This window comes from Mesocricetus auratus, unplaced genomic scaffold, assembly GCF_017639785.1.
Source record: "Mesocricetus auratus isolate SY011 unplaced genomic scaffold, BCM_Maur_2.0 Super-Scaffold_100007, whole genome shotgun sequence".
NCBI classification, from domain to species: Eukaryota; Metazoa; Chordata; class Mammalia; order Rodentia; family Cricetidae; genus Mesocricetus; species Mesocricetus auratus.
In genome coordinates this window covers 61,305,514-61,327,615 of record NW_024429191.1, presented here as the reverse complement: position 1 = coordinate 61,327,615, position 22,102 = coordinate 61,305,514, and the positions used below count along the sequence as shown (strand labels likewise).

General features: G+C 42.8%; 1 protein-coding gene across 1 annotated transcript; it reads right to left on the bottom strand.

Annotated features, from left to right (window-relative positions):
• Nucleotides 1-3,979: 3,979 nt before the first annotated feature.
• Slfn5 (schlafen family member 5) lies at nucleotides 3,980-20,562 on the bottom strand. Its single transcript, XM_005076945.4, has 5 exons — nucleotides 20,449-20,562; nucleotides 10,887-11,917; nucleotides 9,625-9,750; nucleotides 5,197-5,911; nucleotides 3,980-5,027 (listed from the first exon to the last, which is right to left on the bottom strand). Exons 2-5 carry the CDS (start codon nucleotides 11,887-11,889, stop codon nucleotides 4,226-4,228), a joined length of 2,646 nt encoding a protein of 881 aa, XP_005077002.1. The 5' UTR covers nucleotides 11,890-11,917; nucleotides 20,449-20,562; the 3' UTR covers nucleotides 3,980-4,225.
• Nucleotides 20,563-22,102: the final 1,540 nt, after the last annotated feature.

The following is a 22,102-nucleotide window of genomic DNA, read 5'->3' as shown; positions in this document are numbered from 1 at the left end:
ACCCTCCACGGGGGGGGGGGGGCATCAAAGTCCCATCACATCATTTGGGGGAGGGCCCAGGCCCTCCTTCCTGAATCTGGGCTGCAATAGCATCCCTTCTTTGTGCTCTAGGGATAAACGCTGGCTCCACTGTTAGAGGTTCTGTAGACTGCCCTGGCCTCTTAGCTGGCACCCACATTCAGACGGCTTGGTTTGGTCTAATGCTGTTTCCCCAGCTTTAAAACTAGGGTCTCTGTGGTCTCACTAGGTCAGGTCAACTGTTGCTACGGGTTTCTTCCGCACAGTCTAGACTCCTTTGCTCCTCCCTTCTCCCTCTCTGCAACTGGATTCCAGGAGTATGGCTCAGTGTTTAGCTGTGGGTGCCTGTTTCTGCTTCGATCAACTATTAAATGAAGGCTCTAAGAATGGAAACCAAGGTAGTCATCAACCTCACTATAGGGGAAGGGCATCAAAGGCAACCTCTCCACCACTGCCTAGATTCTCAGTTGGGGTCAACCCTGTGGATTCACTAACATTTTCTCTGTGCCAGACCTCTCTCCAAGCCTATACTGGCTCCATCTATCAAGGCATCTCCTTTCTTGCCCTCCTCTATTCCTCCCCTGTCTCAGTTCTCCTGATCCCTCCTGTTCTCCTCCCCTTCTCCCCTTCCCACCTCCCTCCTCTTCCCCCCCCCAATTTGCTCAGGGGTTCTTGTCCCCCTCCCCTTCTTCAGGGGATCATGCATTCTTCCCTTGGGGTCCTCCTTGTTTCTTGGGTTTCTTAGAGAGCTGACAGTCTCTGTTACAAAGATTAAGGAATCTCTGTCTGCCTGTCTGTCTGTCTGACTCTCTCTCTCTCTCTCTCTCTCTCTCTCTCTCTCTCTCTCTCTCTCTCCCTCTCTCTCTCTCTCTGCGTGTCTGTCTCTGTCTCTCTCTTAATTTTTGTTTCTTGAGACAGGGTTTCTCTGTATCTTTAGAGACTGTCCTCATTCTATAGACCAGGCTGACCTCAAACTCACAGAGATCTCCCTGCTTCTGCCTCCCGAGTGCTGGGATTAAAGGTATGTGCCACCACCATCTTGCAACAGAAGAGTCTCTCTCTTTTAAACAGCTGAAACTGTGAGTGAAGGAAGCTTTGTTGAGATGACCTAAAGAAAGGGAATAAAAAGTCAGATCCCAGAGTCATTACTGTCAGCCTCACAAACCCAGACCATTTAATACTTAAAAAAGCATGTGTATGCATTTATTGTGTCTGGAAGGCACATGTGCCAAACACTCATTGGAGGTCAGAAGACAATTGTGGACTCTTCTTTGTTTTTCACCATGTCAGTTACAGGGATCAAGCTCAAGTTATCAGGTTTGGTGCCTCTACCTTCTGGACTCTCTCCCAGCCTACTCCATTTACTTTTGTGGAAACTACAAGTGCTGGCAGTCAGGCAATTCCTTCTTCTGATGGCTCCTGCTGCCTTAAGTGCCCATAGCTGCTTGAAGAGACTTGGTTTCAGCAGTACCTTCTACAAGGAAATTTCCAGAAGGTCACAGAAACTGTGCTAGTCCTTGCACAGTCCCTACAGAAACCACTTCATCTATTTCAGAGCAAGGCCCCCATGATGAAGATAGCAGCATAAAAAGGGTCTAGGACAGCCACCATCGCTCCAGAGAGTTATCTTAGCAGCCCCCCCCCCATTGTCAGCATGTCCAAGTCCAGGAGATCTTGTTCCTGGGCATTGCCTCCCCCCCTACAGCAGAGACCCCAATAAAGCCCTGTCTGGGTTCCTGTATTTGTCTATGCCTGTGGCCTTTTATCAAAGAGTGAGCTGGACTACTTGCAGGAAGAGCAGATAGCTCCAGGGCTGGTAGACCAAGCACACTGTTAGGGTTTTTACTGCTGTCACAAAACACCACAACCAAAAGCAAGTTGGTGAGACGAGGATTTATTTTGCTTACACTTCCAGGCACCAGTCCATCACTGGGGGAAGTCAGGGAAGAAATTCAAATAGGTCAGGAGCCTGTATCCACTTCTCCAGTGCTGGGGTTATGTGTGCATCAACACGCCCCACTTCCTTACATGGTTCCTAGGGTTTGAACTGACTGGGCAATTTCCCCGTCCTCTATCTTCATAATTACTCTTGCTGCCATAGAAACCAAATGCCAGTCATTTGAATTCCCAGTGTCTTGCCTTCCACCTTCACTTCATTCTAATGGTCAGTGTGGCCTGATGCTGTCACCTGTGTGTATGTGAAGTGCTTAACAAATATCCCAAAGACCTGGTTGTCACTGTCCTTGGGGGAAGGAGAAAGAGTGGTAAGATGGAAAAGAACAAATAATTTCATCTTAGTTGCAATATTTTGTGTCTTTTATTTTTAAAAAAGCTTGAAGCAAATATGACAATGAGTCAGCACTTCTAAACCCTATGTGGTAAAAAAAATCTATTGTATGTTTTTCAAATCCCCCATTCACTATACATCAATATTCATTATTATTATGAAATATTTGTTCAGGATACAGGTTGATAAAAACTGAGAAACTAATTTATAAAGTCATTACACTCATAAATAAGAACACATGCAGGAAAAGATTCCATCAAGAATTGCATGATAGAGAATCTAGAGTTATAAAAAGCAAAAGCTGAGTACTCCCTTTGGCATCAATTTCCCTTCCCCAGAGTCAAATACTGCTACAAATTTTTAATGCATCTACAAGCACATGTGTCAACTCTAGGAGCCATAGGACAGACATATTTTGGATGACACTTTATTCACAATACAAAACATCTTAGAGATGACCTCACATAAATACAATGAAGATCTCACTTTTTGGCTTCACAGTATGATGGATGTTGTGACATTCTTTAGATTACTCCCTTCAACCCATTTGAATAGATATTTACTATTATTCTGCATGCTGCTACTAGAAGGAAAGCTCTATGTTTCCATCAAGAAGCCTTTTACACATGTGCAAGTTGTCTATGTAGGGTAAGTTCCTTGGAGATAAATCTAAGTTAAAGATTTATATGCATTCATGCTTTGCATGACCATTGCTAGATCCTTCTGGAAGGAAGTACAATATACAGAAGTAGTATTTCCCACTAAAAGACATGCTTGTTATGTCACACTCCTGCTACCATAAGTAATGACTCAATGGGTAGAAACTATTTAAAGTCCTGTGCCCTTCCCCCGTCACATTCTTGTCAAACTTTCTTTTGATCTTGGAAATTTTCTTTTATGTATAGAGAATTTTTTTGAAACAAGGTCTCACCATACCTCCCTGTCTGGTCTGGAACTCACTATATTAACTAAGCTGGCCTCAAATTCATGGTGATCCACCTGTGTCTGCCTCCTGAGTGCCGGGATTAAACCACCATGTATAAGAATTTTAGAGGAGAAAAAACCTACTTATAACATTTACTGCCAGCATTTCCTCAGCATATTGTTTCTTGACCCTTTTGTCTTTTTGCTGTTGTTATTTATTTTTTTCCAGACAGGGTTTCTCTGTGTAGCTCTGGCTGTCCTTAAACTCACTCTGTAGACCAGGCTGGCCTCAAACTCAGAGATCCTCCTGTCTCTGCCTCCTGAGTGCTGGGATTGAAGGTGTGCACTACCACCCAGCTTTTTGTCATTTTTTTTCCTGCAATACTTTTAATTGGTCAATGCTTGCCTTCCTTCCTTCCTTCCTTCCTTCCTTCCTTCCTTCCTTCCTTCCTTCCTTCCTCCTCCTCCTCCTCCTCCTCCTCCTCCTCCTCCTCCTCCTCCTCCTCTTCTTCTTCTTCTTCTTCTTCTTCTTCTTCTTCTTCTTCTTCTTGATAGGGTCTCTCTACAGAGTCCTGACCTATCCTAGAGCTCACTTTGTAGAGTAAACTGACCTCAAACTCATAGAGATCCACCTGCCTCAGCCTCTCAAGTGCTGGGATTAAAGCTGTGCACCACAATGCCTTCCATTCCCATCACACACACACACACACACACACACACACACACACACCACTGAGAGAGAGAGAGAGAGAGAGAGAGAGAGAGAGAGAGAGAGAGAGAGAGAGAGAGAGAGAGAGATCTTGATGATGCCAGCTGGTATCTCTTACTATTATCTGAATTCTTCTTCACACTTGTACTTGCCTCTGGCATCAAGGAGAGTAGATGATTTACTGGATGACTGTATATTAAATGTTTTGGTGTTTAAATGTTTAGATCAAAGAGTTTCAAAGTCATCTAGAGACCAACCCTACCTAATTGAAAACTGGTATCTCCCTATCAAAACAAAAGCTTTATAATATAAAGATGGGTTCTTGCCCTGGAAGCCAGACAGAGCAGAACATTGTAGAAAATGGCTGTCTCAGATTCCGCTGGAATGATCCCAAACACTATGCTTCTTTCCATTCCTGAAAATTGTTGAACGCTAGTAGACACGATGTGATTACCCAACTCCTCCCTGATCTGCACTAGTGAACTGGGTTCCTCGATGAGCTGAGACATGGGCCTCCTCCTCAATGCTAGGAGAATCTTTTCTTTATATGTTTCTATATCTCTGGTTTTGCTGAAAAGAATAGCAACATCCCTGGAATAACAGCCAGACCTCCAGAGACGCTGGCACTTCTCTGCTACAAAGATTGCCATCTGCTCCGAACTCCAGGCATTAGTTATCTCTAAATTGCCTGTGACACCTGGAACCCATTCAAGTTCTTGGACCATTGTCAGGGCCTCTGGGGGGACATTTGGGGGAGGATTTCTTCTGATTTGCTGCATTTTTTCTCGTAGGTAATTGGCTATTTTGTCTCCATTGCGAAGTATCCTGGTGAGCTTCAATATTAACCTCTGGTGCTGGAGGTCAGGGAGGCCACTGCAACACAAGTGATTGATCTGAAAGTAATCCAGAAAAATGCAGAGAACTCCTGGACCATCTCTGCCTCTCTGGGTGATGGAGTTTGCCTTTGCATACCAGTCCCCATCTTCAGTTCGGAAATTCTGAGCATCATCCACAACGATGTGTTTAATGGTAGCAAAGGTACTTTTCATGAAGGTTTTCCGTGTCACTGCCTGGCAGCTGTTTCTCTGGCTGAAAGTGTAAGAAACACGGTCAGGTTTCTTCAGCCAAGCCAAGCAAGTCAACCCAACCTATGGTTACAGTCCCTGAACTACTACAACCCAGAGCTTAGCCTGTGAAAGCTACAACCGCTAAAATTTCCCAGAAGAAAGAAACTAATGTAGTCAGGCTGCATACGTACCTCACAAACCTCTTCAAAGTCTGGTTCTCACAGATGTAGAGAATGTCATTAGCTTGGCAGCTGAACACATTCCTAATCTTCTCCATGACCTTGAGAGCCAGAGTGGTCTTCCCTGATCCAGGCAAGCCATGAACAAACAACTCTCTGTTCTTGCAAAGATCCTTTAAAAGCAACTGATACTGTTGGTCTGTGAGTAGGTTCACCACTTCAGAGTTTAACTCTTCGTTTAAGAAGGATTTGAACCCAAACAAGACGATCACAAGGGATTGCAACAGAGCTTCCATCTGGTGCACGGTTGTGAAGTTATAGGATTCAGGGTAGATGGGTATTTCTAAACCAGCCCTTATCGTGTGATGAGGACCCAGCTGCAAGACCAGGGGAATGATGCCTAATCTCCCAGGGTATCCACCCATGTTCACCAGCTTCTGCTTCAGGGTACGGGCAACTGTCATAGAATACGACCTGTACCCCAGATCCCACTTGTTGCAAATGGTGTACAGGATTGGAACATTGTTTGGGGAAATTAGAAGAGCATCGCAGATGACACCCCGCCTCTTTTGAAGACCGAGATCCACAGCCCAGCTATGGGAGAAAATCAGTATCCCTTGAGAGAAAGAGCGCATTTCCATACTTATTAAGTTTCTTAGTCCTCTGTGATCCGAGAAGAGATCCCTGTAGACACTTTCCGGAGTATATGTAATCCTTTCAGGTGACACTAGACAAGGAAAGGATCCAAATGAATTAGAGGCTCACAGGACAGTCACTATTACTGTGGGAATTTTTCTGGAATAAGCACTCTGACACCAATGAGAGTAGAAGAGAGAAGATGTCACAAGGACAGCTCCTGAAAGCCTTCAAATCCCAGGTCCAGTCTGTACTTACATTTTATACTCTAAAACTACAAGGTGGAGTGGGTAAGCAAACAAGATTTTACAAAAGGGTACAGGGCAGTTTCAAGTAGCAAGTGAAGTCATCCTTGGCAAACAAGCAATACAAGCAGTTGTTACCATCCAGGCAAACACAAACCTGGCCCCACCCCGGCGGAACCTGGCACACCCTGCAGGCAGTACCCTGGCTCTGTAAGCAGGTGCAAAGGTCCCTTTAAGAAATCCTATGTCTGGGAAAACCCATAAGCAGTTTCGATAGACACAGACAACTCTGCGGACAAAACAGCAAAGGCAGCAAGAAAGAGCCTCATTGGGACTGTGTGAACGTTAGTGGAAAATACAGCTTAGCAAAAAAAAAAAAAAAAAAAAAAAAAAAAGGACACTTGCAAGTCTTTACGGAAAGCACACAGCTGAGCTGAGCCTCAGAGGGTGCTGCCTAGTTAGCTGGGAGTTTTGGAACACACATTTAATATCAGGACTCAGGAAGCAGAGGCAAGTGGATCTCTGTTGAGTTATAGGCCAACCAGAGCCATATAGTAAGACCGTCTAAAAGAGGCAGAAGAGGCAACAAACTCCACAGTCCATTCAGATAACTCCACACAGTTTGTGCTTCCAAAAGTGAGAGACAAAGAAGGGGGGATGGTGGTATAGGGAAAGCATTCAGGAGCCATCCGGACACTTGGCAGGAGCCGCATGCTTGCTGGTTTGGGGAGCAGATCAACGCCTGCCACGGGTTATGAGTTATGGCAGCTCCATTACAGGAAAGGCAGCATGAAGGGCGTTTCATTTGTAAATAATGGAACTGTTTTGCATGTTGACTGTGATGGTGATTACAGAAAACTATGAGTGTGCTAATATCCATAGCTATATAACAAAAATGTCTATTTTATGTAGGTTGATTTTGGTTTTTAAAAGTCCTTTAAAAGGTTTTAATATATTGTATGTATGAGTATATATAAAGATGCGAGACACCTATAAAGACTTTTTGGATGTATACTATTAATAAATGATGTATACCTACTGGGTATATAGTATATGTATGTGAGTCTCTTAAATTTTTGGAGTGTTATAAACTGTGACTGGAATCTAGCCCAAACTATGAATACTCTTCAAAAAAAATCAAATTCACACTTGGAAGGCAGAGGCAGATGGATCTCTGTGAGCTCAAGGCTAGTCTGGTCTACATAGTGAGTTCCAGGACAATCAGGACTACATATTGAGACACTCCCCTCTCAAAGCAAACGAAGACAGAAGCAACAACAAAAACAAAAAACAAAATCTGTGTTTCAAATTCAAGGTACAAAGTAGAACCAAGGATGAGTCCATATTTCTGACTTTGGTTGAATGGACAATAGACACTCCAAGTAATAGAATTTTGAACAATTAAATTTTTTCCTTTTTTAAAAAAATATTTGTTTATTTTTGCGTACATGGGTATTTTGTCTGCATGAGTGTCTGTGTTCTGTGTGTGTACAGTGACTGCAGGGGCCAGAAGGTGGTGTCTGGTCTCCAGGAACTGGGGTTTCAAATGTTTGTTAGTCATCATGTGGTTGCTGGGAACCAAACCAGGGTCTCTGCAAAAGCAAGTGCTCTTATTTTCTCAGTCATCTTTCCAGCCCCTGAACAATTAATTTTTAAAATACTAATATAGAGCAATATGCAGATTCTAAAGAAAAATAGGAGGTTGTCATAACAAAAGATACATTTTGGTGATGCTTTCTTGGTCATATGGCTGATACCATAAACTGGATACTCTAACAGTTTGAACACACCAATAAAGTTTGTCTAAGCTAAGAGAAATACTAGACTGAACCCAGCAGTATCTTACTGTGTTTGTCTACAATTATTTTAATTTAGCATTATGTTTGGAATAAATAAGCAATGAACTAAAGAAATAAAAATTCATAAATAAAGGAACGGTTACTCAAAATTATCTTTCTTCTTTGTATTAATATGTTTATTAAGTAAAAACTAAGCTTTTCCTGCATATGGGCAGATCACCATCAGAAATTATAATCATAAAAGAACCCACTCTAAAAAATGGCATTAACATATGAAAGAACAATGTTATAAAGCTTTGAAACAGTTGTCAGATTTCATTGATTGTAAATGTACTTCAATGCTTCATGAGTCACATATCCTATAGTGTAATTAGCAAGATTATTTTTCAGAGCTAATAAAATGATAGTAGGTTGTTAAGAAAATGTAAGAGAGAAGATTTGTATGATCAACCAGACAATCCATGTTGAACTATGAGAAAACTTACTATTGTAAAACTTCCAAGTCAGCTCACTGGCTGCATATATTGGCCGTCAAAATAATATCGGATTCTTCTCTTTTCTTTTTGATACAACAAAATGATTCTAATATTCTTCTAGAAGAAAATCACCATGGTAAGACCATATTGGTGAACATGGGTCTGGGCATATATTTTGGATTGCTCCTTGGCAATGTCCATATAACTTCATAAGCAATTGTTGTTACTCAGAATTTATCCTTACAGCATGTCAGTTATTGATAGAAAATTTTTGTATAGTACTGCTTAAAATAGAAAAAAGTGCCAGACTTGGGACACACCTTTAATTCTGACTTCCATGCCAGTCTGGTCTACAAAGTGAGTACCAGGACAGCCAAGGCTACACATACATACATACATACATACATACATACATACATACACACACACACACACACACACACACACACACACACACACAACTGTCTTGAAAAACAAAAGGGGGGCTGGAGAGATGGATCAGTGGTTAACAACACTGGCTGTCCTTCCAGAGGACCCAGGTCCAATTTCCAGCACTCACATGGCAGCTCACAACTGCTTGTACTCCCGTTTCAGTAGGTCTGACACCTTCACACAGACAAAACACAAATGTGCATGAAATAAAAACAAGCTAGTTATTTTTTAAAGAAAAGAAAAACCAAAAAAAAAAAGAAAGGAAGGAAGAAAGAAGGAAGGAAAAAGTTGTTTCAAAAGAAGGGAATCTGAAAAAGAAACAATAGCAGAGTGTTTGCAGAGTTCTAGTTACTTATTTTATTTGGGTGGTGGTTACACAAGTTTCATGGTACAAATTACTTATTAAATTATATCTTTGTTCTATGTCCTGCCTGTGTTTCATAGTGAAATAAATAAAACTAAGAAAAATCCATGTTTAGAAACACTAGAATGTTTAGAAACATTTTATAACCAATGAAAGAATCAAGAAAATCCACGAACAAGGTCATGACAAGATGTGCCTGAACACTGTTTACACTCAGCCCTGCGCTTGTACACAGCAACCATCATTTTCACTGCTAATGTTCCATTCCATAACTATATTGCAAAATACTTGCCTGTTGTGGTAGCTGTTGTAAGCCATCATGTGGGTGCTCTGGAAGACCAGCCAGTGCTTTTACCTGCTAAGCCACAGCTCCAGCTCCTCTCAAAACTTTCCATACGTGGTTTTATAAGGACATAAGGATCAAGGGATTTCCCCTCTAAATATAGGAACAATCAACATGTCCCAAAGCATCCAGAGATGACAATTACCTGGGAAGTAATCCTTCTGCAATTCTTCCACACTCTTCAAATCCTTATGCATGCACACAGTCCTGCATCGGGGTGTGGTGTCTGCAATACTCCTCGAGATGATCATCTGAGGAAAACTGGAAAGCTCTGAGGAAAGAGGAAACAAGAGTTGAATACACAGTGAGCAGACCCCTCTTCACAGCTGAGCCATGTTACACTAAAAGCTGGGATCTGCAGATATTTGCATTTCCAGCACAGACCACCCAGAAACCAAACCCAGATACTGAAATCAATTGTTTTTTTAGAATACTATTTTAAGTACATGAGAGTAGAAGATGTGAATGTCAATCGTGTAGAATGCTATGCAGTTCTGAAATGGACCCTTTTGTTTGTTTGTTTTGTGGGTTTTTAAGTTACCACTGGCTTTCTTTCATCTAGTTTCATTTTATCTTCCCTTTTCCAAAGCATATGCCTATCACGGCCCTGTCATTTATGGTTATCATATCTTGGGTCTTGGAATGGAGAAATCATGATTTGTTCATGGAAAACCTCAAAGAAAAGATTAAGAGTAATTTTTATAGGTTGTGAGATGGCTCAGCAGTTAAGAGCACTGGCTATTCCAGAGGGCCCAGGTTCTGTTCCCAGCACACACATGGCAGCTCACAACCATCAGTAACTCCAGTTCCAGGAGATCCGATGCCCTCTTCTGGCCTCCAAGGGCATTGCACACGTATGTTACACAGGCCAGCAAAATATCTATATGTGTGAAATAAATTTGTTTTTAAAAGAGTGCTTTAAAAATTGGAAGAGACACTATCAGGCAGTTAGAAAGGACACATCTATTGTCCTTGTGGGAAAGGGGATTTGCTGGATAACTAAATGCAAGCTGGTCATCAAAAAGGAAGAGCTTTTAACAGGCACATGAGTCAAGCTGTGCCAGGAGCGGTATTCACACCTGTCATCGAACACTCTTGAAGGCTGCAGTGGGAAAGTTTTGAGTTTGAGGCCAGCCAAGGCTTCCGGAACTCAAAATTAAACAAGAAAAGAAAGGATGTGGAATTGAAGTAATTAGTTCAGATTGCCCCTGCACCAGCCTCTAGTGGGACTGTCGTTTTGATGAACACAGAATATTCAAGGGGAGCAGTCAGGGGGAAGGGCAGTGGCCTGCCATCTATAGGAATTAATCTCTTTCCCCCAAATACCAAAGAAGTCCACCTCTCTCTTTTCTCTCTGCCCTCCCATTCCCCAGCAAACATTCTACAGTTTCCGTCCTGTTTCCTGACCTGTGTCTGTCTCTGTCATCCAAACTGCCCAGTCCTTTGTGGTCAGCTGCTTCATCTGATTGTCCTTCATGTCCCAGGAATCAGGTGCTTTGGCAAATGCTGCACAGCAGAACCATTCCACCTTGATCGCACAGACGTACCCACGAACGGCGCCCTTATCATACACTTCAAGGAATTTGCAGTCATGTTGCACTTTATAGGCTTGTGAGCAGAAGTGATGGACGGGCATGCTCCTGATACAGCGGTCAATAACAATCAGCAAGCTGTAATGATTTATTTTTTCCTTTTCACATCCAATGACTTGACAGGTCTCGTCATGCACCCCAAAAAACACATATCCTCCTTCAGAATTGGCAAGTGCAGAAACACACTTGGGGAGTTTCTCTTTAATGCCCTGGGAAAGGTCTGCAGAGAACATTTGAAATTCAACCTGTGGGGACTCCGTAAAGTTGAGTTTTTGCAGATACTGAAGCTGCTGCTGTTTATCAAACAAATCAGCAGCTAAGATCATCTGATTATCACCTGGAGCCTCCTGTGGGTTTAATGAGTTGGGATCACTGGCATTCTCAAGAGCCTGAATCCTTCTTCTGAGGAATAGTAGGGCTTCTAGAGAATCCATGACCTCAGTAGATGTCCCACGTTTGTGGTACAAATTGGAACACAAGGTGGCGAGCCGCACACCTGAGGGTGCCACCTCCCACGAATTCACAAATATTAAAAAGAGTTTTCCCTGCAGCATATCATCTATATGGTTTCTGAACCATGGTGGCAAATCCAGGCCCACTCCATCGCTCTCATAATTATAGTCTTCATTCTCAATCTCAAGCCTGACCACTCCCCCACCGGAATTTAGCAGAGCACACACTGCTTGGGAGATGGTCTCATCCTGCCTCATCCGCTGGGCAGGGTCCATCTCCGCCCTTTGCCTCACTCCTAGAGTGGCCTTTCCTCCATCTATGATGCATTCAGCAAAGTTCAATTCCAGATTTGCCAGGAAACTCATCTTCTCAGCCTTTAACTGAAATGTTTTCCTGAAAGTCAGAAAGAGAGAAACATTAGAACAGAACAAGAATGGGGAGGTGGGAAACCAAATGGAGAGACACCTTCCTGAAATTGGCCTTTTATTCCCACATAGCCTGAAGCCATCTGGATTCATGAAAAAAGCTAAGTCTGTGGGATGCCTACTTTCACCGCAGAAACAGCCACAAGGCACTGCTCATCCTGGTTTTGCTTTTTTTCTAAAATTACACACACACACACACACACACACACACATACCCCTAATAGGTTAGCTCATTAAACATCTACAATAAAATACTCTTTGCTTTTGCATAAATAAATAAATGCTGCTGAATTAATCCAACTTATAACTTTTGAAAATGCCTTGACTTCAAAATTTAAGTATAAGGGTATGTTACTTTGGAAAAGAGATTTTATTTGTGTTTCCACAGAAAATGAAAGGCTGTGGATTCCTTCCAGACTTCTATGTTTTGATGAAGCAAGACCCCCTGAAGCAATGTCCCAGGCAGTCCAGCATCTGAAACAGCTGGGACAATGCAGACTACAAAACCAAGGACCTGGCCAGGTTTCTGTGTTTTGTCATGATGCCCACGGTATGGACAGCGCCCCCAACCAGCAGGAAGCAGTTTGAAATGAACAACACCCACATTCCCAAATATTGTTTAAATGTTTGTTTTCATTTTACAGGGTAATGATCACAGTCAATCTCTTTCTAAAGGGAAAAAAGGGAATATGATATAGAAATGAATACCTTGTATTGGTATGGATTTTCATTTATTGATACAAATTTAAGGTCAATTTTGTGATATGTATATTTCTCCTCTTGTTTAAGTATTGTGTTTATACTAATCTTTTAAAACATAATGCATAATTAAATACAGATTGCAGATATATACTTATAGTAGCCAGAACTTATAGCTAGGTTATTTAGATTTTCTAGATATACAGATGTTGGGTAAGTCCTGTTATTTGTCAATAAAGTACTGTTGAGCCTATAGAAAACCTAGATAGGAGGGACTAGGAGTCGAGGAGGATTCTGGGAAAGAAAAAGACAAGAGAGTTCGAGATGTAACCGCCATTGGGGTAGGAAGCCTGGAAACCTCTCCGGTAAGAGACATACTTAGATTAACAATTATGGGGTAATTACTTAAGTCAGAGCTAGCCAGTTAGAAACAAGCAAGGCCAACAGCTTCATAATGAATATAGCCTCCTGTGTGTTTATTTGGGACTGATGCAGATCTAGAACCAGGCTGGCGCGGCAGAGCCCAGGCGACTGGCAGGGGATAAACCAAAGCGGCTAGCAAAAGAAAAAGCTTCTCATAACATAATGGTGATCAGGAGTGGGATCATGAATTTCCACGCAGAATGACAAAAGCTTTAAAGGAATTTTAGAAACAGAAGAACGGAGAGAAGCACAGATTTTTGGTAGCAGCATTTTTCTCAGGTGTGCTCTGTTTTGCTAACGACAAGCCGAGATTCACGTGGCTCGCTTACGGGAGTCTTCCTGACTCGGCATAAAAAAAAAAAAAAAACAGCAAGATTGTTTTAAGAGACTCTGCTAACGATTGAAAAGTGTGTACGTACAGCTGGAAGTGGCAGCTTTTGCTGGATGTCAGCATGGACTGAGGCAGTAAGCTGGAATCAAGCTTACGCCCGCCATCTTGAAAAAAAAAAATGGCAGTTTAAAACAGCCACGGTTTTACAGATAAGACACGTGGCCAGAAAAACGTAAAGATTTACAGTAAAGTCAGACTTGGATGAACAAAACCTCTAAAGGTTTACAGTGTGTTTAAAAATATACGTGAGATTGAGAGAGAAAATGAAACGGCAAAGTGGTAAATAAATACAAAAGCCGGGTGTGGTGGCACACGCCGGTAGGATTGCTCCAGAGGCAGAGGCAGGCAGGTTTCCACAGAGAAACCCTGTCTCAGAGAAAAATAAATAAAAGTGAAAGAAACAAAGTAATATTAGATAAATAAATAAGCCACGTAAAGATGGAAAATACACAGAGAGTCTGGATACTGTACGCTATTATATTTTTCAGTTTTTTGATTGCTAAGGAAGGAACAGCTGCTAAAGTACACTTGATTATAAATGCTGCTGAATTAATCCAACTTCTATCTTTTGAAAATGCCTTGACTTCAAAATTTAAGTATAAGGATATGTTACTTGGAAAAGGAGTTTTCATTTATGTTTCTACAGAAAATGAAAAGCTGAGAATTCCTTCCAGGCTTCTGTGGTTTGACGAACCAAGACCCCCAGAAGCAGTGGACCAGGTGTTCCAACAATCGAAACAGCGAAGATGATGCAGTCTTACAGACCCCAAAAATATGGACTTATACAGGTTTCTGAGTTTTGTCATGATCCCCATGGTATAAACAGCGCCCCCTTCCAGCAGGAAGCAGTTTGGAATGAGCGACGTCCCAGTTCCCATCTTGTTTATAAATCTTTGTTTTCATTTAAATGGGATTGTTTATAATTGGCTAGTGATCACAGCCAATCTTTTTTAATGGTAAAAGGGGAATTATGGTATGGGTATTGTTTTTCATTTATTGATACAAATTCAAGGTCAATTTTGTGATATATATATTTCTCCTCCTGATTAAGTATTGTGCTTATACTGATCTTTTAAAATGTAATGCGTAATTAAATACAGATTATAGAAAGTTACTTATAATAGTCAGAATTTATAGTTAGGTTAGTTAGGTTTTCTAGATATACAGAAATATATTTGAGATGGACAGTCTTCAAACCTCTCAAAGACCTTCAGAACATGGCATTTAAAATGGTTTAGGGTTTTTCTTGACAATGAGAAATGTCTGCTCCTGGCAGCACCAATTATGTCTGAGAGGAAAACGGGCATCGAAGAAACTCGTTATGGAGTTTGCTTTCAACATGGCAAGATTAGCCATTTGGGCAAGAAACTGCTCTTGCCTAGATTGTTTGACTGTTGTTGTATCATCTGGACATGCAGGACCCACAGGAAAGTGACTACTGAACTCAGTCTTACAGGGTTCCTGCTTGATGAAGAGTCTACGAGACTTTCTGCAGGACAAAGAAAAATGACTGACAGACTGCCAATGCAGATGGACAGTTTGAAATTTCCTGCTTTGCTGAGAAGTGTTCCAGACACATTGTGGCCTATGGGCTGAAGATGGATGCCCCAACGTTACAGAGGAACTTCGGGTGACTGTCCAAGCAGTAAGATGTCTCTGTCAATCCTAGTGTTTATATATTATCCTTCTGTGGTCTTTGATGGAGTTGAAGACAGATACTTATAATTACAGTTTTCCTTAGTTATGATAAAAGATAAGCTACATATAGGACTTTGGACTCACAAGGATGGGATGGATATTTTCTTTAAATCTTGCTAAAATATTGTAACTATGTTCTTATTTGATAACTGTTCTGTTATATACAATTTGACTATGTTAAAATTAAGACCTTTCTTTTGTTTAAACAGAAAAGAGGAGATGTTGGGGAAGTCCTGTTATTTGTCAATAAAGTACTGTTGAGCCTATAGAAAACCTAGATAGGAGGGACTAGGAGTCGAGGAGGATTCTGGGAAAGAAAAAGACAAGAGAGTTCGAGATGTAACCGCCATTGGGGTAGGAAGCCTGGAAACCTCTCCGGTAAGAGACATACTTAGATTAACAATTATGGGGTAATTACTTAAGTCAGAGCTAGCCAGTTAGAAACAAGCAAGGCCAACAGCTTCATAATGAATATAGCCTCCTGTGTGTTTATTTGGGACTGATGCGGATCTAGAATCAGGCTGGCAGAGCCCAGGCGACTGGCGGGGGATAAACCAAAGCGGCTAGCAAAAGAAAAAGCTTCTCATAACATACAGAGATATATTTGAGATGGATAAATAGCCTTCAAACCTTTCAAAGACCTTCAGAAAATAGCATTTAAATGATTTAGGGTTTTTCATGTTAGTGAGACACAACTACTCCTGACACACCGTTTACATCTGAGAGGAATATGGGCATCAAAGAAACTCGTTATGGAGTTTGCTTTCAACATGGCAAGATTAGCATTTGGGCAAGAAACTTCTCTTGCCTGGACTGTTTGACTGTTGCTGTATAAACTGGACATGCAGAACCTACAGGAAAGTGACTGCTGAACTTGGACAGTCCTACAGGTTTCCTGCTTCATGGAAGAGTCTGCCAGACATTCTGCAGGACACAGAAAAATGACTAACAAACTGCCAATGCAGATGGACAGTTTAAATTTTCCTGCTTTGCTGAGAAGTCTGCCAGGCACACTGTGGCCTATACGCTGAAGATGGACGCCCCAATGTTGCAGAGGAACTTTGGGTGACTGTCCAAGTAGTGAGATGTCTCTGTCAATTCTAGTGTTTATATAATGTCTTTCTGTGGTCTTTGATGGAGTTGAAGACAGATAGTTATAATCATAGTTTTCCTTAGTTATAATCAAAGATAAGTTACATAAAAGACTCTAGACTCACAAAGATAGGATAGATGATATTTTCTTTAAATCTTGATAAATGTTAATGGACTAAATATTGTAACTATAGTCCTTACTTGATAACTGTTTCTTCATATGTAATTTGACTATGTTAAAGTTAAAACCTTTCTTTTCATTTAGACAGAAAAGAGGAGATGATGGGGAAAGTCCTTCTGTGTATGTGCTTATCTTATTGGTTGTTGAATAAAGCACTGTTGGCCAATAGGGAAGCAAGATAGGTGGGACTAGAAGTCAAGGAGAATTCTGGGAAACAGAGGCACAGGCAGTCACAATGTAGGATGTGGGAGAAGAGGTCTGGACCCTTTCTCCAATAAGAGAAGACCACATGGAAATACTCAAATTAGCAGTTATGGGTTGATAATTAAGTCAGAATTAGCTGATAAGAAACCAAGCAAACAGCCAACAGATTTATAATTAATATAGTATCCTGTGTCTTCATTTGGGATTGAAACAGCTCTGGGACCAGGTTGGTGGGAAGAATCACGTTACAGTGGGTGTCGGTTAAGAGGCCTGGGAAGTCTATGGTGCCTCTGGCAGTGGAACCAGTGTTTATCCCCAGTGTGCAAATGAGCTTTGGGAGCCCATTCCCTATGGAGGGATATTCTCTCAGCCCAGATACATGGGGAGGGCCTAGGCCCTGCCCCAAATGATGTGACTGACTTTGATTCACCCTCCCTAGGGAGTGGATAAGAGGTTGGTGGGGGGTCATGGGAGGACAGGAGAGGGAACTGGAGTTAGTATGTAAAATAAGATTGTTTCTAATTTAAAAAGAGAAAGAACCTGGTATTGGTTCTGAACTCACTATAACAAGGGATTCGGCCACCATCGTTTGCATTGGCTATAACTCAATGACAGGCAGGAGAGTGGGAAGCCTGCTAAGCAACCACAAAGGAAGGCTTGGGTGTGGTCTGACTGAGATTGTTGCAGTGGGGAAAGAGGCAAGTTGTGAGAAATGGATCGTCCTTCTTAATTAATTTGGGGAACATTATTGACTTCCTGACTTGGAAGTGGAGGCAAAATTAGGGAAGTTGTCAGTTATTAGCCAACCAGCTTTTGATCAGGTTGTGCATTGGTTGCTAAAGAGTGTGTGGTCAAATTCTTATTATCTCCCTCCCTCCCTCCCTCCCTCCCTCCCTCTCTCTCTCTCTCTCTCCCTCCCTCCCTCCCTTTCTCCCTCCCCACTGTTCCCTTGGGTTGGGCAGACATTTCATGTAAATTACATTAAATGCATAATATAGAAAGAAAGGGATGGAGAGACGACTCAGTGAGAGTACTAGATGCTCTTCCAGAGGACCTAGGTTCAAATCCCAGCCCTACGGCTCACAACTGTCTGTAACTCCGGTTCCAGGGGATTTGACACCCTTTTCTAGCTTCCAAGGGCACTGCATGCACATGGTGAACCAGTATGCATGCAAGTCAAATACCCAGACACATAAAATGAAATAAGTCTCTTAAAAATTACTTGTTTATTTGGTTTTTGGTGTTTTTCAGACAGGGTTTCTCTGTGTAACAGCTCTGCTTGTCCTGTATCTCGCTTTGTAGACCAGGCTGGCCTCAAACTCAGGGAGAACTGCCTCCCGAATGCTGGGATTAAAGGCACATGCCATCATGGCCTGGCTTATTTTTATTTATGTATCTGGGTGTTTGGTCCACATGAATGCATGTGTGTGCCTGATATCTGTGGAGGCCAGAAGAAGGAATAAGATTCCCCTGAAATGGAGTTACTGATGGTTGTGAGCCACCACGTGAGCTAGGAGTCGACCAAAGCCCTCTGGAAGAGTAAACAGTACTCTTAACTGTTGAGCCACCACCCTAGCCCCAAACAAATCTTTCTTAAAAAATAGAAAAGAAAGCCTTCTTGAAAGATATTGTTAAGAATGCAAATATAAGCACCTGATTTGCAAATTATATATCTGATGAAGAATTTGTATATAAATTACATTCAGAACCTGTAAAAGGCAGTAAGAAGACAAGAGCTAGCTAAGCTGTGGTGCAGCACTTAACTTGCACAGGGGATGTCCTGAGTTTGCTCTCCATCACCACCAGAAACCAAAACAAAGCCAGAAAACAGGAAGGAGGGCTTGGTGACCTGAAACCCCGTGCTTAGCGAAGGTAGGATTTCTAGGCTGGGCTGGGATATATAGCTAGACCCTGTCTAAAGAAAGAAAGGGGGTGGGAAGAAAGATGGGAGGAAGAAAGGGAGGGAGAGTGAGAAGGAGGAAGGGAGGGGAGAAAAGAAGGAAGAAAGAGAAGTTTTACCGTGGATAAAGGAGATGCTAGAGAGATGACTCTTTCTAGCCAACCTGGACTGGGTTCAGTAATGCCTCAATAAATCTTTTTTTTTTTTTTTTTTTTTTTTTTTTTTGGTTTTTCGAGACAGGGTTTCTCTGTATTGTTTTGGAGACTTTCCTGGAATTAACTCTGTAGACCAGGCTGGCCTCGAACTCACAGAGATCCGCCTGCCTCTGCCTCCCAAGTGCTGGGATTAAAGGCGTGCGCCACCAACGCCCGGCTTGCCTCAATAAATCTAAGACCACACAGATAAAACATCTTGAAGGCACAAACTTAAAGTATCTCTTTGGGATGAGCTCATAAGCTTAAAACCCACCAGGAAACTAAACCTATGATAAAAATTAATTCTGCATGATGCACTTTGAGACTTTTTTTTAAAGATAGGGTCTCACTTCACTATGCAGCACTAGCCGACCTAGAACTTACTTCAAAGACTGGGTTGGCCTTGAACTGGTAGGGATCCACCAGCATCTGTCTCCCCAGTGCTGGGATTAAAGGAATAAGTCTCACCAGGCACTTTAAGATTTGGGGGGCTTTAAGATGGCTCCAATTTTTTGTTTTTCTGTTCCCTTATTTGTTGTAAGTTTAGGTTTCTCAGATCCACCAAGTCCTCTCTCAGTGATAACCTAGAGCGTAGTGCAGGAAACAGCCTTATCTCCCTTACAGTTTCATAATAGCAGGACATAATCTCCTCAAGGAACTTGAGAGTGGTTTTTTTTTTCTGTTTTGTTTATTTCCTTGTCCCTCACAAAGTCCTCCTCCAAGATATCAGGCTTTCTGGGTGTTGTTTGGATGCAGCAGCGACTGCTGAGAGTCCTCCCACCAAGATAATCTGAAACAGATTTCGGCTTTCTGGTGGACATAATTCCTATCCGACCAGGAAAGCATGTGGTCACGTCACTCTCTTCTTTCACTTTCACAAACATAGTTTTTAAATGCCTCCTGGCATTTAAACCCTTCCTTCTGGTGCAGGATGCTGTCGTGCTAAGTAGCTAGCTGCTCTGGTATTGATGGAGCCACAGGAACTCTCAGTTCCCCTCTATCTGCTCCCCCATCCTCACTCCCCCCCCCCCCCCCGCACACACGAGATCAGTTTCTATTTCTCCATCAGGGCAACCCCAGTTTTGGTCTTTTGAGTAGGGAGTGCCAGGCGACCTTCGGAGACTGTACCCACTCCTCTTAGGACCTTGACTTTGAACCACCAGCCACCACCTCACTTCAACCCCATCAGAAGAGGACCTGAGGAGCTACTACCAAATCCCCTCCCCTCTCTTCCTCACTCACTTTCAGGACCACCCCGTGTTAAAGGGAAACAGAGTCATGCTCTGCAGACCTGCTTCTTCGGATTGCTCACTGAGTCGTCCTTAACCTGGTTGTCATCAGTGCTGGGCTCCCCTGGGTCAGCGAACACTAAACCAGGAGCTTAGAGGCGGCTCTGGTGACAGACCGAACCCTACCTACCCCTCTACTCCCCTGGCACAGGACCTCACTTGGCCTCCTTCCTCAGGACACCCGGTACCTGTTTGCTGTCAGGTGCAGCAAGACAGATCTTACAAGGCTGGGTTTGGGACGGTTTGGGGCTCCTCTTCCCAAGCCTCCCCGCTGCCCAAGCCTCCAGGCTCCTGGCCACCCAGTGGCAAGCGAACTCTGGAATTCTAGGCACCTTACCCTACCTTCCCACAACCTCGCGCCACAGGCAGAGATGTGGTGCGGGGTTGGGGGAAAGCCCTGATGATCTGAGATTTAAGGAATTCGTTACCGGCCAGTGTCTGTCCTCTGCAGCGCTCACCCCTCCTGGAGTCAAAGATGAAGTCTCCGCAGTCCCGAGTGGAGACTTCTACTCTGCAGGCTCGGGTCCTTTTATAAGTCTGGTAACATCGAACTGGGTGGGGCACTGTGTAGAAAACAGGAACTCTCCGTGCTGCCAACAACCTTGATTAACTTTGAGGAGAAAGGAAAGAAATGTTGTGTGTGTGTGTGTGTGTGTGTGTGTGTGTGTGTGTGTGTGTGTGTGTGTGTTTTCACTTCATTTATAGTTCTTACCGCCACTCAAGGAAGGAAACCTGGTGTAATCCCACGTCCCCCAAGCATTCCCGACCCTGTCTGGCCCTTCTGGGGACACTCCAAACTCCATTGCTCCTCGGTGCTTGAAGTCCCTCGGTTTCTGCTGGAATCTCCACGTCAAGCGCTTCACCTCATCGGGTGACCGCGATTCTCAGGATGGAGGGAGTGGGTCAGTCCAGAAGATCTCAAGACAGAAAGTTAAAGCTCTCCTTTATATCTATGTCCCCAAACATTCGAGGTTGTTGGTTCCCTGCTTTCTTCTGCAGAATTCTCCAGACGCTGGCCCCTACCGGACAAGCTGGTGCGTGGGTTGGGAGCCAGGACTTGCTAGGTCGCTAGGATCCGGAGCGGGGTATGCTGCAATTGAGGGGATGCGGGGAGAGACCTGGTCCAGTCTAGATCTCCTGATCTTGTGACACTTGGCTCCAGTCCTGAGTCCAGCTGTCGCCTCTTCTACTCTTCTTGCACTTTTTGGTAGTCTGACAACCACACGTTTCTCTTCTTACAAGGGACACAGTTCCTAAAGCCCTGGAACCGAGGTCCCCGCTCCCACTTCTCTCCCCAGTAGACTAAAGAAGCAAGCTGGGGGGAGGGGGAAGTTAAAGAGACTTCAAGTCATTGATAATCCCTCTATTAGCTAGGGACTCAGCTGCCAGAACTTTCCCTCCTCACCAGTCTGTATGACACAACTAGAGGATGCAATCAGTCAGTCCTGGTCCATGAAAACCTCAAGGGTGCAACAGAAAGATTGATGTTAGGATTCTGTGGCATCGTGGCTGATGAGGCTTTTGTGGGGTGAAGGACACAATGGCAATGGTGACCGCTGACGACACCCTTTCATAGCAGCCAGGAGCATAGAACCTGATCAGCTCTTTTATATTTTCTTTTTGAAATCCAAATAACTGCTTTATAATATTCCCTTTTAAGCAAAAAACACATTTCCCACTTTCCTTATGTGTGTGTGTTCATGTATGTGCACGTGCACATGTGTGTACAGATATACATGCACATGCATGTGTTTATGCATGGAAGCCAGAGGAACTGCAAATAATTGAAGGAACTGAAATCTGAGGGGAAAAGGACTTGACTCACACATAATTGTTCCTCTGTATGCTCTTTGTTCTTCTCTTTCTCTGTCTCTCTGTTTCTTTTTTCTCTGTTTCTATCTCTGTTTTCTTGTTTCTCCCCAGGTCTTGGGGGTATAGATATGCATATGTTTGCAACAGTAATTCTTTTCACAATACAATGTGAGGCTTGAGTTTCTCAACTTCAGCAAGGCAGATAAGATTTACACACAGAGCAATAAACTAAAACTGCTGGGAGAAACTTTTAGTATCAATTGCTTAGGA